The sequence below is a fragment of the Parasteatoda tepidariorum genome, chromosome 3 (genome assembly GCF_982258835.1).
Source record: "Parasteatoda tepidariorum strain Cologne lab strain chromosome 3, Ptep-v5.0, whole genome shotgun sequence".
In the NCBI taxonomy this organism is placed as follows: domain Eukaryota; kingdom Metazoa; phylum Arthropoda; class Arachnida; order Araneae; family Theridiidae; genus Parasteatoda; species Parasteatoda tepidariorum.
This window is the reverse complement of record NC_141757.1, coordinates 12,565,077-12,583,940: the sequence shown is the minus strand read 5'-3', so window position 1 is coordinate 12,583,940 and position 18,864 is coordinate 12,565,077. Positions and strand designations below refer to the sequence as shown.

Genomic DNA, 18,864 nt, shown 5'->3' with positions numbered 1-18,864 from the left:
GAAGTTTCATTACAAGTTACCCATTCAAACAAAGGTTGCCCATCATCCGTAGCTCAACTAACAGAAGTACGGACTGATAGTATCGGACTTAAAATAAATGGGCCTGGAAAAAAAAGTCAACAGATGATGTAAAGTGTGCAAAAAATCACAAGATTAATTTATTCATCAAATGCAAAGTCCATTTGCATTTAAAATGCTTTGAATGTTTCCATTAAAAATATAAGCGTTGAACTAAACATATTATTCATTGATTCGGCCAATGGTGCGTAAATGCACCATTTTATTTCTTAAATAAAATATTATTTTTCATGCACGAAACTTATTTTTTGTCTTAATGAATGTAATTTAAACATATTTCAATGAAAATAACATTGCATTTTACAAAATTTCTATCCTTGGCCTTAAATGGGTTAATAAAAATGAAATAATATCACATATGATCTCGTATTTTGTTGGTATTTATAAAACAATTCCTCAGATCGATTATTACTTTATTCTAATACTTGTCTTTAATATATTTGCCAACCATTTAGATCTTTTCTCAATTTTTTAAATCAAGTGAAACTAGAAAAAAAAAATTTAATCAAATTAGTTATTTATTAGTTAATATTTAAAAGTTTTTATTTGATAATATTGCCAATTTCATTTTATTTTAAAAATCAGAGAGGTTGGCTATTATATAATTATAATATAATAAATATGTATATCCGTATAGTAAATATATTCTGTTGTAATTGTATACCATATTTTTATATACTACATACTATGTTATATTGCATAACTTTCAAAATACTAACAGAATATTTATATCAATTGTTAGTATAACATATCTGTTGTGTCCCGCAGTGGACTGATCGTTAAGACACGGTTCCCAGCAGATCACCGAAGTCAAGCATCACTGGCTGCGGTCAGTGTGCGGGTGGGTGACCACTTGGATCAGTCTGCGTAGAGACCGAGGGTGTGCGGTATTGGTCGTCGTTAAACTGTGCTACCGTAAAGTGCTCGACTTCGCGCGCAGGTCGTCGGGCTACCGAAGCGGGGTGCCGTCCCCTCCGCAGAGGATCAAAATTGTGATGGCATGTCTTCGGATCATCCTCCGGGATGTTTCCCAGACCGTCGCCAATAGCCCATTGTGCAGCTCTAGTGTGACGTAAATTAACAACAACAACATATCTGTTGTAAGCGTGACCAAGATATAGACTAAAACTTAATACATATTTTAAGTATGATTTCTTTATTTTATAAACAGTATAAGTATGAAAAAAAAATATTTGAAAAGAATATTGATTTTTATGTTAAAATTACCTTTTCTACCATCATTGTGATGAATTATTGGCGATCGAAATGGGCTGCAGGTGGCGTAGAGCAGAACTCTTTTCCTATGGCAACACTTCACATGCTTTCCCCATTAGCGTATGGAAAGTCATAGAGGAAGGAAGTACGTTAGTTTCTCTCTTGATTTTCATATAGATTGAAATCTTTTAACTTGAAAAACTATATGGAACTGAAAACTACATTAAACATAGTTCTAAAGAAAAGTATTATGGAAATTTTAAAAAATATTCTTATTAAATAAAAAGGAAAAATATTAAGAAAAGGGAAAATATCATAGTACATTCCTATACAACTGAAAAGAGGAGGAGAGGGAAGGGAGAAGGACTAAAGGCATGAAACCGGTCTCTCCCCAGATGGCGTATTCGAGTGTAGCGATCGCGAATATATATTTCATTTTTACCTTTCTACTCAATATTTTATTTCGAGCCAAATGTTACTGCCGAATAATCATAATATCCGGCCTACTAGCCGGATAGATACTGCCTAACGGATATTCGTTGCATCTCTACTTTTATTATCAGTGCTCTATCACTTACAAAAGGAATTTTTTGTATTTGAGCATTTATAACTAGCTGTAAGCTAGTTTGAAGACAAATTTAAAGCGAGTTGAGGTAAACAAATAATTTTTTATTTTACTATGAAAAATTTTAGCGCAAGGAGCTAATTATAATATGGAGCTAATAATAATTATTAATATTTATTATTAATTATGCCTTAAATTTTTAGCTTGTTTATTTTTAAGTTGGACGATTGGGTGAAAAGCTTTTTCTGATTAATTTTTTTTAAGTTTAAGTTTCATTTTAAAGCAAAATTCAATGTTATTTGAAATTGTTTATTATTTTCAGTTTTAAGTTCACGAGAGTTGAAATCTGCTTATTTCTGCTATTTCAAAGTCGAAATCTGCTTATTTCTGTTATGTTAGCTATGGTTCAGCTGCAATTTCTATTTTTACTGGCAACACCTACATTACTTTCTGGTGGCAACACTCCTTGTGTAGTGTTTTTTAAAACTTCCTTGTGTGTTTTTTTAAAATTAATGCGTTAGTAATTGCTACTTGTGACAGTTACGTTATATCTGGTAAGTAAAAATCTATGTATTGTATTTTTGTTACCTAATAAAGTATTGGACTGTCTCAATGTTTATACTACAGGTTCAGACCCGAACACGAAGTCCAATCCTGTCTTTTATGCAGTAGACATGAAATAATATCCCCCCACAATACTCTTAATGTATTGAGTATAGTTACAGCACCTTTGTCTGTTTTTTTGATCGTATTCCAATGAATATAATAAAGAAATAAGTTTTTTATTCATTTACTGTATTGATTTATAACCTTTTTGGGTACTTATTGATTTTGTAGGTGCATAATTAACGACACAAACTAGTTCGTTGATAATTATTTATTACTTATTAGTTCTCTTATACACATTAAAATGTATTGCCAGATGCCAGACAATACGCTTTCATTACGCATAACTCTTGACATTTAGTTTTAAGCACTTTTTTTTACCACTGTTGTGTTGATTGTTGTTTTGATTTGTTGTTGTGTTGTTTTGATTTTAAAAGTGTTTATCTACCACTAATCTTTTAGTAAAGTAAAGGATATTTATTCATTTGCTAGTTTATTTAATTCTGCTTCTAACTGTGTTATTTCGAAATCCATTCTTTACGTAGCTGTTCATTTACTTTAGGAAACATGTGGAAAATTATACTTTTCCTTTCGTGTTTCTATCAGAATTTTTGCAAGTTGCAATCGCGCAAACTGGCATTTCATTAATAGTTTTGCATTTTTGTGACTTACTGCACTGAACTGAGGAAAATAATTTTATAAAACAGTAAATGTCTTGGAATATGTCACAAAAAGGAATGCTCCAATATTGGTTAGAGCTAGTTAAACTGAACGCTCCGTTCTTGAAGTAAAAGTGCTAGCTTCGCGCCACAGTGACGTCTCTGGAGAAAATCAGAGATTTGGTGCTGTGAGAGTTTCTTCAAAGGAGTGAACCAGTCCTTCTATTCTCTTTAGCCTTGGTTACGTTCTCTTCGATTCGTTCGCCCCCCAAGAGGGGTAGATTGCAACAAAATACATGGGTCACTAAATATGTAAAATTAGGTACTTTGGCTTAGACATCAAATATCAAAATTAAGAGGTTACATCAAATATCAATTTAGTAAATAAAAATTAGAACTTAGATTTTGAAAGCAATAAAACTTCGAAAATAATTCTTTAGCAAAAACTGTTGAAAAGTGCCCACCTCTCGTCTATATCGAAATAGTTAATAAGAATTTATGAAACTGAATTTATGAATAATGCATATTGCATTAAATAAGCATAGTAAATAATTGATAAAGTTTGTGTGATTGTACGGTTATTATACTATAAATATTATTTTATGATATGTCAGTTCAAATTTTAGGTTTCAAGACATGTATATAATTCAACAAAATACATATCCATTTAACATATCTGTTTCAATTTTTCCATTGGAGAACAATATTTTACAGATGACTAAGACCAAGCTTTATTTTCTTTAAATTATATTCATCAAATATGAAGCGCGATTTTTTATAATTTTGTGAATATGCGTAATTTTCACTAAGCATAATTTTGACATTGCATTTATACAAATCTAATTTACATATATACTATATGAAAATCAAACTTACAAGAAAGGTGACGTAAGTCTCGAAGATTGTGTAAACTATGTATCACAATGTGTGATTTGTAAATTAAAATTGAACTGCGGTGTATGTTTCTTAAATCAGAATAATATGAATAGCATGGGTGCAAGTTGGAAAAAAGGCCAAGACTGAAAATTTTTTGACTGAAATACCTAACATACACAATACCCCCTCGACTATCTAAGAAAGCTTTATCATAATACATCAAGTTTAAATACTGTACAAAAAATATTTATTCATCTGTCTTTTGATAAAATAACAACAGGACATAATAACGTAGACCTAAAAAATATTTTTAAGGACAGTAAAAAAAAATTCCGATTTCCGTCTTCCTTCCGTCCGCGGACATTTTCGAACGACGGAAATTCGTCCCGAGGACGGAAGACTTGCACCCATGATGAATAGCAAATGATACAAAACTAACAAGACTAAAATCACAAAGTGTGATACATAGATAAAGTGATTGCGATTTTTGGTGGACTGTCCCGTGTCTCACCGATTTTTAAAAATGTCCCGCGTTTTAGAAAATATCTGCATTTCTTATTTTAAAGTTACTGTAAAAATATATTCCTATTATTTATTAAGTATTATGGTGAATATAAAGAAATAAAAAATACATAAAATGCGTTCAGAGTAAACTAAATTAGGCAATGTACCGAGTTAGATTTACTCGGTGGTGTGCGATCGTTGTCTTTACGTCTCGGCTTAATTCACATGAGTGCACACTGCCGTTAGACAGTGCTAGCATTAGCGGAAGGGCTATTTGCTTTCCATACCATAAACCACAATCAAAGTTTTAGATCAATGGATTGTACGTCGCAAGTGATCAAAACATTATACGACAAAAAATGTGCATGTGCAAGGGCGAAAACTGAAGCAATTATTTGTAATGTTTTTTCACCATATTCGTTTTCACAATTGCAGAAGGAATTAGAAAAATGCGCATTTATATCCATATATTCTGATGCTTCCAACCACAAAGATTCAAAATTATTTCCCACAGGTCTTAGATTTTTTGATCCAGAAACAGGAATTAAAATTAGATTTTGTTTCATTGCCTGATAAAACTTCACAAAAATTTTTTGATTTAATAAGTACTATTTAAAAAAAGAATAATTTGAACAATAAAATTATTGCCTATTGTGCGGATAACACTAACGTAAATTTTGGTGGAAAAGCTAGAAGAGGCATCAATAACATTTTTACGAAACTTAACGAACATTTGAAGCAAAAAAATATTGGAATAGGTTGTGCAAAAAACATTCTATACTTATACTATTCAAACAGCATCTGACTTACTTCCAGTTGATGTTGAAAATATTATTGTAAATATTTATTTGTATTTCTATGTATATATTGTGCGTGTTGAAAGTTTGACTAAATTGTAATTCTCATTTCATCCCATTTGTCCCGCTTTGTCTCAATAAAAATGTGGTCACTTTATACATAGATCACTTTATTGTTAACTTTGTAGCGTGATTAGCTCATAGTGATCATTATGATGCAATTTGTGATTCGAAAGGTGCCTAACCTAAGGACAGCTATGTGTTATTCTTAAATCATTTTGATGAGAATACATGATTTTTAAGTTACTAGAACAGGGGTGGTCAACCTGTGGCTCTTTGAAAGATTATTTGTGGTTCTCGGTAAATGTACCCGAGTTCCCTTTTCATATTTGTGCTATTATATTTTAATATTTTTCTGAACCAATTTGAAATGAACACTATTCAAGGTGAACCCAAAAAGCATCTGAAAAATTAGGATTAATAGAGATGCAAGACGATCAAGATCTACAATTAAAATATAAGTTGACGTCGATTACTGAATTTTGTACCAGTATTCGTGAACAAGTATTCGCGAAAAATTTCACATTTTGAAAAATGGCTCGACTATGAAAAACCTTGGCCACCCCTGTACTAGAATAGAATTGTGAGGCAAGATTCTGAAATTACTTAAATATGTATCATGTTATATGAATCAGAAATAACAAATTGAAATGTGTTATTGATACATCACTTTAATGTGAATCATGATGTGTGATTTATAAAATACCTTAATATGAAACCTGATGAGTAATTTGCAAATCACTTTAGATAAATATTCAATATGTGATTCATTAATCACTTTCACAAAAAAAATCAAGTGCCCTATGGCAGAATTCAACGACTTTCCAGGGCCCTGATTTTTTTAAACTAAACTTTTAAGGTTTTTCAAGTACCGTGGAAAGCATGTGATTTGATCTAAGCATCTTCTAAGAATTTTGAATTGCTTATCTCAAAAAACAATTTTTAATCGATAAATAAATAGCATGTAATACATAATAAATAAATAGGAAATAATGAAATAAAAATATATCAGAAATAACATGAACACAATTTGAGTTTGCAACTACTAATGTTCAACTTCTTTGCTAAAAAATTTTGAACCCAACCCAGAAGACAAGTAAACTCTTGTATCAAGTATTGGTAGTAATCTTGCTAGCAGTTTAAGAATATCTTCCAGTTTAAGAGTTATGCCAGATTAAGTCAATTTAATTTTTGTTCTGAAAGTTTTCTTTTGTTTTTCATTTTATATGCATTATTATCAATCACACAAGGAAGTTCAGCTAGTTTCGATAAGGCATTATTGACATACATTCTATTTTATTCGGAAATGTTTCAGAAAATTTTCTGCTAGGCGAACTCTAATAATTATATATTTCATTTTTATTCCTTTATATAAAAGCTTTTATCGATAAGCAATAAGACCATTTGATCATAGATCATACGGTCTTATTGAGATACACTAAAATTTTAAATTACAATGAATAATGTTGGAATTTCAATAAACAAATTTTAGCACAGTTAGTCTACTTTTCAATGAAAACTTCCCATTTTAAAAATCTACTATCTTGTAAATTAGAAAAGAAAAAAAACAGTATAGTGTATTGCAAATTCGACCATTTTGTAAATTAAAAAGAAATGAGTACTCCGAAAATATTTACTTTTCCAAAATTATCTTCATCAGCTGATCCTTAACAAAGTTTAGGGATTAGCAGGCAATTGATTAAAATTTACTATAAATTAACTAATTAAAAATGGTAACTGATTGAAATTGGCCATAAATTACTTGAAAGCCATTACCTGTTGGCTGTCAAGTCAATGCTGATAAAAATATTATTCGCAAAATTCCGGGGGGAAAAGTTTCCCCATTAGTTATATATATAGTATAATATATAAGGAACCAATAGTTTGGTTAAGATAGCAGTCGACAGTTTAGGCCTCATCTTGTTCCTTATGAATACTGAATATCTCTTAAAATAATAGTGCTAATTCGAAACAAAAACATTAATTAAACATTTAAAGAATATTATTTCAATCCATTTTAGACAGAGCACAGTTTGGATAAAGTACAGTATAAAATGGCTCTATATTGAAATGTAAATAAATATAAAAATTCATTGGTTTCTAATCACCTGAAGTTATTATTTTTCTTTTTGGTTAATAAAAATATATTAAACAATACTTATTCAAGGTTGTTTTGGGTCATTGCTATTTGGTAAATTTTGTGCAAAAACTATTGAACACTTAAAAAAATTTTTATTCATTAAAAGCGTTCTTTTCTGCAAGCTATTGTTTTCTCCACATCTATTCAAGGTGATATATTAAAAAAGTAACATTGTAAATGATATTATTATGTTGACTTATACACTAATATTGACACTCTTCTCGTACTTATACTACACTTTAGCCGAGAAAAAAACACGCTGAGCTGGAAATTGTAAGATTTTTACTGGAAAAATCATAGAAATTTGAAACGTGATTTGAGTGGCCGCCCTGTTTCATACCTGAAGTTTAATAATTGGCACCTTTTGGATATGTTTTTAAAATCAAGTTGGGAAAGTATATTTTTATTACAAACAAAAAGAGAAATAAACTATGCATTGATAAACAATTGCAAGTTTTAAACATTTTATTAAGTAAGTAATTTAATGTCATTAGAATGATTGTGAATCGGAAGTATTTTTAACAAGTTCTTTAGTAATAACAGTAATATTAGTAATTTATATTACAGCAGTATTCTGTTCTGCAAAAAAAATTTTAACATTACAGTAACATTCTATTTACATTTTGCAACCAGTGGAGAGCAAGCGAAATAAAAAGCAATCAAATAATAATTAAATAAAAAAAAGTATCAGAAATACGACGAAAACAATTTAGTAGCTGCTGGATATGTATTTTAAAAATAAAGTTAAGCATTCTTCACATAAAATTACATTGCAAGTTCAATCCACAAGATAAATAAATAACATGTAATAACGAATAATAAAATAGAAAATAATGAAATAAGAAAAAGTATCAGAAATACGACGAAAACAATTTAGTACAAGATAGCTGTTGTGTATGCTTTTTAAAAATTAATTTTGCACAAAATATCGGAATAAAACCAAATAGCCAAGCTCAAGCTTCGTAATATACGTCATTTAGGAACGTATTGCGCATGCTCTTAGATTTGGTGAAAAAGTATCTTCGCAGGATTTAACGTCTACTCACCTTGTCTTCTGCCGAGGCAGAATATTTGGCAGTGACTCATATTAGTAAGGAAGTGCAATGGGTTCAAAGCTTGTTGTTGGAACTGGGCATGAAAACCTTTGTGTCATCGCCAATAAGGATCAATGTGGATAATCAAGCTGCCATGCTCATCGCAAAGAACCAGATAACATCTGAACGCAGTAAGTACATCGACATCAGGTATCACTTTATTCGTGATTTGGTCGAACAGAAAGCCATTGAATTTATACATATCCCTTTGAAGGACATTGTTGCAAACATTCTAACTAAGAATGTTGCTAAGAAGGTTTTAACAAATTTAAGAACTTATTTAGGCTTTAAGGATTAATTGTAATATGCATTCCTATTATCTGTGATATGTTTCTTTTAACTTATTGATATGAAGCCTAGTTCTATCAGTATTTTTTTTGTTTTACCTAGTACAATCTAACCTGTTTTTAATCAAGATTGCCTGCCATTTTTAAGCTTTTGTACTAAACTTTTTCTTTTAGAGTATTATCCCTTCTATTTTACTCTTTGAAGTGCATCTATTTTTATCTCTAAATATAATGGAATTTTCTTGTTTTGAATTATATGTCCCAGCTTAACTTTTGTATGTTTTTGTTAGAAGTATCATCCACTGGTTATATTTTTGTGTACATATCTTGAAGTATTACCTCATTTTTCTTATGTCTTGTCAACTATAATTTTTTGAGGTAGCAGATTTTTGTCAGTATAATTTTTTTTTATGCTCTGGTAAGGAGGAGTAATAGAAATCAATACCCGAGCATGTAAGTTATAAACTTCTCCCTTTATTTATAGTTTACAAAAGCTCATTTTTCCTTATATGCTTTTTCTTGTTGGCAACATACCAGATCAAAATAAAGATGTAAACTTGTAACGTGTTTTTTCACTCAGTGTTAATTGCCTTCCCTTCTTTAAGAATTGATGACTATAAATTTTTTTCCATTTATAGTTTTTATTAATTTATAGTTTATCTAAAGAACTCCCCATGCCATTCGTCTGGTCCCGTGGGGATGACTATGGTAACACGGAATAACTATTCCTAGTTGGGGTGTCGGGTCACTGTGAAGGACAGGCTCAGGTCAGTGAAAGAAAGCCTTTTTCTTACATGAGAGGGGGAAAATGTTATTTTTCTATTCTTATTTGAGAAGAATGAAGTAAAAAAAAAATTCTTTCCTGCATAAATGTTCTAAAGATACTTTCCCCCCCTCCATAATTATATTCAATAGATGCGTTTTTTGCACACCAGAGGGAAGAGAAATGCTCGTGATTTTTTTAATTCTTATTTGGGAATAATGAAGGAAAAAAACATGTTTTCTTTTCTTTCGATATTTTCAAAAGATTTATTATATATTTTATGTATTTAAATAACCAACTTAAATATATAATATGTAGTATAGTAAATAAATTATGCAATTCTTTAATTATATAATTTATAATGTAAAAACCAGAAAATTTTTTTAATTAATTTTAATTTTTAGTAATTTATATGCATTAAAAAATATATGAGATTAAAATGTTTTACTTCAAATTTTTTACTGACAGATTATGCAAAACTTCAAATGCTTATAATATTTTCTTTCGGCAGATGGCTCACGACAAAGTTAAAGACTTGGCCCCAACTTTGCAAAAATTGGTTTGTGATTTAGATGCAGTGGTAAATTACCTTGATGTGAATCAACTAAATTCTTCAACAATGTAAGTAGTTGTTTCTAAGTGTTGATAGGTTTTAAATAATTTATAAGCTGCACATAAGTGCTAAAAAAGTGGATTAAAAAATTATGGTTTTTATGTCTTAAATATTTGCTATATTTTAATGTATTCACGATATAGCGGCCTCAGGTTATAACACCTATTTCTGCATATATATATTCTGCTAGACGGCATATATATTTCAATAGAACCGCTCTTTAATATAATAGTGGATTAAAAAGATATCATATTTTAGAAAAACTCACTTTAGGGTGGGTTTTTTGCAACCATCACTAGGAGGTTTTTACATTGAGCATTCATTGTAATTTCCCATGATCATTGTCTTTTTAGATATTGTTCTGATGATTTAGAGGAAACTCCCAGATCCCAGAATGTGAAAATCCCCGAAAATGATGAAAGTGCCAAATCAGTGTTTCTGACAGAAACTAATAATTATGAGGAACAAAAGGGTAAAGAATTTCTATCCCAAGTTGTAGTAATAATTGCCGTCTTGTTATTGTTTATAGAAGGGCAATTCCATATGTGACGGAATGACATCTTAACTTGCAAAATAATAAGTGAATGAAGTTTCGATGCATCTAATCTCAAATAAACATAGTTTTTCCTCATGTAAATCATTATTATTGGCATAATGTGATTCCTAAACTGAAAAAAAAAAGAATTTTCTATTTTTTTTTTAAATTTTAATTTTATGAGCTTTTTATTTGTGTGACAAATGACATTTTGGCAACCAAGCTTTTGGCATGCTGCTTAGAGCTGGTAGCTTCTGAGAATTTTGCAGCTATTATTTTTCTGAACTATTTTTTACTTTTAGTATAATGTGTAAGCAATGTAAAATGCAAATTTGTAAAATTAACTTCAAGTTAGCTAGCATCTTTGACGGAATGGCCGTGACAGAATGGCAAAAAGTTTAATGGAGAAAACAGTTTTCATTTAAAAAATGTTCTAATAATATTTAAATGATAAACAGGATTAATATGTATGTAACCAATAAACAGAATTAGTAAACCTCTCAAGAGGTTGTATCTCTTAAGAGGTTTTATGTTGTACATAAATTATTTTTAGTCTGAAATTGGAATTGTTATATTTTATATTTAGGCTCTGAAGACGTAAATGCTTCATCTACAAGCAAGACACCTGTATGGCCATACAGTCCTCTAAAGTCTATTAAGGGTACGTATAGCACATGAAATAAGAGCACATGAATTATCAGATAGTTGGTGATATAAAATCATTTCATTTCAATGTATTCATAATTTGGTTTTCAATTATATTTTAGAATCAAACAAAATGTTTGAATTAAAAGAAAGTGTACAATGACTTTCTCTCTGATATTACCTAACATCATAAATTCTGATTTTCTCCTTCCATAAAGATCAAAGTTAGTTCAATTAAAAAAAAATTAATGGCTGTTTTTTATTATTTGGTATTGCCCTCTACTTTTTAATTTTACATCGGCGTCAAACTTCACTTCATGAAAACTTCATCATTCCCGTACTTTAATTTTTTGAATGAAAAATGAACAATATCAATTGATATTTATCAATACAAACATAAGGCAATGTAGTTTAAGAGATGGCTTTACAAATAACAGAATCATAATATCGGAGATTTTTGGCTGCATTTTTTTCACAAAGAAATTCTGGTTTACTTGTAAATAAAATTACCAACAACTGTCATGTGCCAAAAATAGATTGTTTTTAAACAGAGTTTGCTAGACTTAAGACAGAATGGATTAATTCACAGTTAAACTGTCCTGTCCAAAACCTATTTAATCCAACTATGTCACATTTTTAAAAAAAGTATTTTGCAAAATAAATGTTAATTTTTGAACAAGAAACAAAATGAAGAACATTTTTTGCTTTGTTAAAAAAGTTTATTATTATCTTTAATGTATCATTATTTATCCTTATGCAAAAACATAATTTATCAGTATTTAAGACATATTTGTTTATATTTAAAGGTAATCACTTTTATTGTTCAATGACTTGTAAAACTTCCAAAATTATAAATCTTCTCCTTTTATATTCTTTTCCTTTATTAAATTAAAACAAACTGTATAAAAAGTATTAAATATTTATTATATGTAATTATTTTGTGGTGTATAATGGTTAAACGCATTGAATTTTTACCTTTTACCAAGGTTTTGGAAACTTCAATACATTTCAGGACAGTTTAAGACAGTAAAACTGTCCTGTTCCAAACCAGTTTAGAACATCCAAAATCCCACCCCTGTTATTACATATAATTTATGGGAACAATTAAAGATCATTCTTTTAGTTTCAAATCTTGGATTATCTTAAGGATACACTCATGTTTCAATATATTATTTCAGAACGCCTGGTAGTTCCTGACCCAGAAAGTGGAAGGTCACGTCAATGCAATACAACAACAAGCTTTGAAGAACCTTGCCTGGATTTGTAAGTGTTCCACTTTCATTTTTAAAAGAAATTTAAAATACTTTTATTTAATTAATTACACTCATGTTTCAATATATTATTTCAGAACACCTGGTAGTTCCTGACTCAGAAAGTGGAAGGCCAAGTCGATGCAATACCACAACAATATGCTTTGAAGAACCTTACCTGGATTTGTATGTGTTCCACTTTCATTTTTAAAAGAAATTTAAAATACTTTTATTTAATTAATTACACTCATGTTTCAATATATTATTTCAGAACACCTGGTAGTTCCTGACTCAGAAAGTGGAAGGCCAAGTCGATGCAATACAACAACAAGCTTTGAAGAACCTTGCCTGGATTTGTATGTGTTCCACTTTCATTTTTAAAAGAAATTTAAAATACTTTTATTTAATTAATTTAAATAATTCTCCTTTTTAGAATATTCTGCGACTATTTATGTTTTATATTTTTTTTAACTAACTTAGGTCCACATTAAGAAACCGTACTTGACTTTGGTAGTGCAATAATAACAAAATATAACTTATCAAGAAATTTTCCATTTAACAAATTATTGTACAGCGATAGTTTAAAAGCCAGTTAATTGTTCTTTGATTAAATCATTTATTAAAAAAAACTATTCACAAATTATTCAATTAAAATATTGACCATGCTATAGGTCTCCCATCACGAGTTGGTGTGTACAAAATTAGAAAAAAACAAAATAGTTTAATTTTTTTCCAGTTGTTAGATATCAAAAATATACACTTATGCGTTTTACCTTTATCGCACTCCACTTTGCATCTCTATCAGAGAAGCAGGCATTTTTTTACTCAAGAACTTTGAACAAGGAAGTTCACTTGTCAGCTCTCTCATTGGCTACTTTTCATTGTTTACTGCTATTGCAGCAGTCATAATAATTTTTTTCGTGTATATAGTTCATTTGTTTTATTAAGTTTTGTTTAATAAATGTTTAATAAAACCATTACAGTCCGCTTTCTATTACATACAATGCACACCAATGATTAAGGAGGAAAAGACTAAGATAGTCAAAGTAGAATTAGGGATTTTTGCCACTTATATTTTGCACACTTTAGTTTTTCCCTTGTATGAACAAGCGAACTCTTGTATTAAGTTTTTCTGCCACTCTCTTACTTCTTCTATTTAACTAATAAAATATTTACTAAAATATTAATATTTTTCTCTTATGAACATATTCTGTGAAGCAGGGATGTGATTCTTTCGCGGATTTCCACTTTATTTCAGATTTTAAAATTTTTTCCGCTAATTTCAGCGAAATTTTTTTTTAACAAGTTAAAATATTTTATGAAGAATTTAATTTCCGTGGAGCGAAAGTATTGAAGTCTTCATTCCTCCCTCTAAAGTTTCTCTTAAAATCATTTCCTTGGGATAAAACTGGTTGACCTTAATAAGGGGATGAGATTTTTTTCGCTTTTGCCTCTCCAATTTCAGCCTTTTTATCAAAAACTCAAATTCTCTAAAAGTTTCGTTTTTTCTTTTTTTTATTTATAAATATCGCTTCTTTTTTGTTTGAAAATTCAGTCGCTGAAATAAAATAATTACATTTAATTACGATTTTTAAAGATAAACAGAAAAATCAAACTAAGTCCTAGCTGCTAACCCTTCCGTATTTTTAGCTATTTTCTCCGCTTTTACGCACAGAAACTAAGATTTTCTGTATTTTTATTTGTCTGCCTGATAGCTCGTATTTTTATTCGTATTCAGACGTCGTGACCTTGTTGTCTGGCATGAAAGCAAACGAAAAAAATTTACTAGATTCAAAAATCCAATATCGTGTTTTGTATTTATGCATTTTTAAAATCGCAATTTTACTATCAAACATAGATTTTCTCATTAACCTGATTTAAAAGTTGAACGTTGCGATTCTTATTCCGGCGGTTTAACTATCGTACATTGCGATTATTATTTATGAGATTTAAAATATCAATATCGCGATTTGTATTTACGCTCTTTTAAAACCCTATGTAGCGATTTGTATTCACGTGAGCTTAAATTCCGATGTGAGTCGTTTTAGCGATTGTAATATCAAACATCGATTTTCGTATTTATACGTGCTTTAAAAATTAGATATTGTGATTTGTATTCGCATGATTTAAAAATTATGCATCATGATTCGTATTTACATGATCTGAAAATCATGCATCATGATTTTTATTTTCGCATTTCTTAAAATTCGATATAGTTTCAAATCGGGATTCATAAAATTTTTAAATTAATCATCGGAATTTATAATCACGTGGTTTGCAAGTTTAAAAATTGCACTTTATTTGTCAAATTTTTGTGTATATATGCATATAATCATTCTTAAATTTCCTCTTTTTTACTTTCTGACTACTCTCATCCCTGGTCAAAGCATTTGTTATAATTAACCTCTATGTATAACAATGAATTTTCATCTGAAATTGTAATTATTTTCTTTGTTTAGTATCCCAGTGAATCCTGAACAATGGTGCGATCAAACTGTAAGAGGAGTTATTTTTAAACTTGCTGATGAAATACATCAATATGAACTTGGGAAGTTATGCCCTCTTTCTCACGTGAGTATATCTTTAAATTTAATTTTATTTACTATAAATTTATGCATTTATTGTTATAAAAAAATAAAAAGCCAATTAAAAACTATAGTATAGAAGATTTTATCCACTATCCAAAAAATTAGGAAAAAATGTTCGCATTTGATTTAAATGATAGAAGCGAAATGTGGAAATTATATTCATCCTTGAAATTTAGTAGAAGGAAAGGTGGGTGAATTTTTTTTCTCCCCTTGTGTTGAGAGTAAACTTTAATACACAGGGTGTTAATAAAGTCCCGAACCCACTTTGATGTTTAATAACTCTTAAGATAATAAAGATAGATTAAAAGTAATAACATAAATTGTTAGACAGATTCAAAAAGTTTCATGACCCTTGACAATGAAGTTCCACCTGTGCCCCCTTTGTCGCACGGAGAATATCAAGTCGAAAGTCAATTTCACGCCAGGTAGCGACAAGCATGTCGGCATCTACAGAGGCTATTGCGGTCGTAATTGTGGCTTTTTTGTGGATCGTCTGGAACATTGATGACCTAAAAAGGTCATCAATGTTCCAGACGATCCTCCTGTAAACATAAATCCCCAAAGAAAAAAGTCCAGCTGTGTTATATCAGGTGATCTGGGTGGCAAATGAATTAGACCTCCTCGCCCAATCCATCTTCCCGGAAAATTGTCATTTAAAGAACTTCGAACGATGATACCCCAAATGAGGTGGTGCACCATCTTGTTGCAAAAAGACATGTGGCCAGGGCTTCAAGTGCTGCGCATATTGCGCATTTTGCGCCAAATCGGTATATTTGCGCATTACTGCGCAGAAACGACATTTTATGTTAAATTTGCGCCGAATCTGCGCCAAAAATGTTTTGGGGACCAACTAAACATTGCCAAATTTTAATAGCAAAAGAAAATTTTTTCTCTTGTTGATTTCATCGTTATTGATGTACCATCGTCTTAGTCAATGGAAAGCTAATGGCCTTCTTGCGCTATTCTATTTATAGATTAGTACCATGATCCTTGAATTAACTAGGGGACCATCCACTAAGTACATAATTTCATGTTGATCCTCAGAACAGTCAAGAATCACAAAGCTTCATAACCTCAAACTTTCTATCTCCGTTTTATTCATGTAATTAGATAAAGATAAGATTAAATAAGGATAAGAACTAATTGAGTTTCATAACTTTCATTTTTTATCTGAGGGACCATCCACTAATTGCAGATTGTTTTTAAACAATTATTTTACTTTGTTACTTTTAAAAAAAAAATTTTTTTTTTTACTTATTGCATTTTATTATTGTATTATTACCTTCAAAATTTTCAGTGCTCTTATTTTGTTTTAGGAAATAACTTAATAATATTTAGAGGCAAGATTTTAAATAAGTATGAAGAGAGGGGTTTTCAATATTTTAAATGCGGCAAAAAATCTTATGTTTTTCAGATTTGTCATTCAAAAATACTTTAATTCATCTCTTAATGATTTGATTTAAAGCAACTGATATAAAAAATTTTAATTATCACAGATTTGCTAAATATTATGAGTGTAGGGACAATATAATAATTTACTTCTGAAAAAAAATTTTTAGCTTCAATACTCATTGCATTTGCATTTAAAAATTATTGAATTTTTTTTAATCATTTCATTAATGCAGTACTTTATAAGTAACCAATTTTAATAAAAATTTATAAGGGGCCATTCACTAATTTACATTTGTAATATAAATTTATTAAACTTTTCTTAATTTGCTTAATTTTTTACATATTTTTATAAATTTGGTATGATCAATATTAATCTTGTTAATGTTGTGTTGAATATACTATTACAAATAACATTTATTTAAATTTTAATAAAATTACACTCGATAACCTTAAATAATAGTTAAATTAATTAGATTTTTGAATTACCTTTTACAGAATTAAATAAAGTAATTATTAATTTAAAAAATAGTATGAGCCACTCAATGTTGAATTTATAAAATTTTTTTTTAATATTTCGGCAATATTAAATAAATTTTTAGGTCTTTTCCACACTGAAACACCATTGATTCACTTGCTGTATGATGAAATGGTGTTCCTAGTTAAAGCATTGTTAGGGCGTTTTTTTTAAAGAGTTTTGGTTTTCATATTTGTCAGGAAAGGACTTAAAATCATTGGATGTAGAAAACGCAGAAATTTGGCAAAATTCAAATTTAATAGCTGTTGGACTAGGTACCACAAAGGTGATGACATCCTTATCTTCTTCAGAAAAAAAATTATGTATTTAGGTGTCAGATCTTTTTACTTGGCATGCACAAAACATTTATTAAAAGCATTGCCTCTAAAAAATAGGTTACTGTGCCCTCTTAAAGTGTTGCATCCTGTAATGAGAATGGAAGAAACTTCTATTAAGTCAATAAGATATCTGGCAACAGTAACCCCATCCATTATAAAACCTGGAGAGGCATCTTTGTTACTAGATGAAGGGGGCAAGGTTACATGGGGAACCAGAAGGTTATTCAATGAATATGCACAAATTGATGTGTTTTGGAAAAACTATTTTGTGAAGAAAGATAATTTGGGAAATATCAAATATCCTCTTATAACAAAGCTCTATTGTGCGTACCACATGGGAATGCCGATGTTGAAAGAGGTTTAAGTGTGAACAAAAAGCTACTTGACAATAAGGCAACAAGTTTAAATTTGCATAGTGTTAATGGTTTGAGAGAAGTTGTGTCACATATCAACAAAGTAGGGGTTTAAATAACTTTAAAGTTGACAAAGATATGATTAAAGTGGCTCGTGCAGCATTTAAAAATTATTCTGCTCGACTAGAGGTTGAGAAAAAAGAAAGCAAAAAACACTGAAACTGAGGAAAGCAAATTGAAAGCTGCTGAAATTGATTTGCAAAAAAAATTGAAGGCTTCTCGAGATCTCTTAGCCGCAGCTGAAAAAATATTAAAGATGGGTAAAATAATAAAGACATGTCGATTATAGAAAGCGGACGGATCCTCTTATCTGAGGCTAAGTCGAGGATAGCAGAATATTTAACAGCATTGGAAGGTACCAAAAAGAAACTTAATTTGTTAATGCAGGGACCTTCAAAAAAGTGTAAAAAATAAGATATGTTATTAATGAACAAAATTAAAAATTCTTGTTATTAAATTCTTCTTTTAATTCTATTTATTAAATATGCTCCAAATCTTTGTTTTGCCGCTCCAAAATTGCTTTTTTGTTGCTCCAAAGATGCTCCAAAACCATGTTTTGCCACTTGAAGCCCTGTGTGGCTGAAGCTCTCCTAGTTGTGGAAATGCAAAGTTTTCCTACATGTCTTAAGTATATGACTGATGAGACCGTCTTTTCTGTAAAAAAGAAAGGCCCAATGACTCGGTCGTGCACGAGTCCACACCACACATTAACCTTTGGGGAATCCCTTTGTGTCTCACGGTATTCATGGCGGTTTTCAGATCCCACAAGCTTCAGGAAATCAGTATCATCTTCTATCCTTCCTACCATATTTGTTGCTAACGCCATCCTCCTAGGCCTATCGTTCGGTTCCAAACCTTGAACAATTTGATCTTTGTATGCATGCAGTCTTAATTGTTTCTTAATAACCTTGTACACCGTCGAAATTGGCATA

At 30.0% G+C, this 18,864-nt stretch overlaps 1 protein-coding gene across 9 annotated transcripts in view; it reads left to right on the top strand.

The window, feature by feature from the left end:
* Positions 1–2,288: 2,288 nt before the first annotated feature.
* LOC110282867 (uncharacterized) overlaps positions 2,289–18,864 on the top strand; it is a 34,729-nt gene continuing 18,153 nt past the window's right edge. For 3 of the 9 annotated variants that reach the window (XM_087158818.1, XM_087158817.1, XM_087158812.1), the window contains exons 1-8: positions 2,289–2,412; positions 10,156–10,265; positions 10,611–10,729; positions 11,379–11,453; positions 12,616–12,700; positions 12,786–12,873; positions 12,959–13,043; positions 15,147–15,258. In XM_087158818.1, coding sequence (XP_087014944.1) covers positions 10,156–10,265; positions 10,611–10,729; positions 11,379–11,453; positions 12,616–12,700; positions 12,786–12,804 — 408 coding nt within the window. In that variant the 5' untranslated portion in view covers positions 2,289–2,412 and the 3' untranslated portion in view covers positions 12,805–12,873; positions 12,959–13,043; positions 15,147–15,258. Of the gene's footprint in view, positions 2,413–7,743; positions 8,726–9,536; positions 9,649–10,155; positions 10,266–10,610; positions 10,730–11,378; positions 11,454–12,615; positions 12,701–12,785; positions 12,874–12,958; positions 13,044–15,146; positions 15,259–18,864 lie in introns of all 9 variants that reach the window. The other 6 variants (XM_087158813.1, XM_087158814.1, XM_087158819.1 and 3 more) reach the window with 6 other exon arrangements.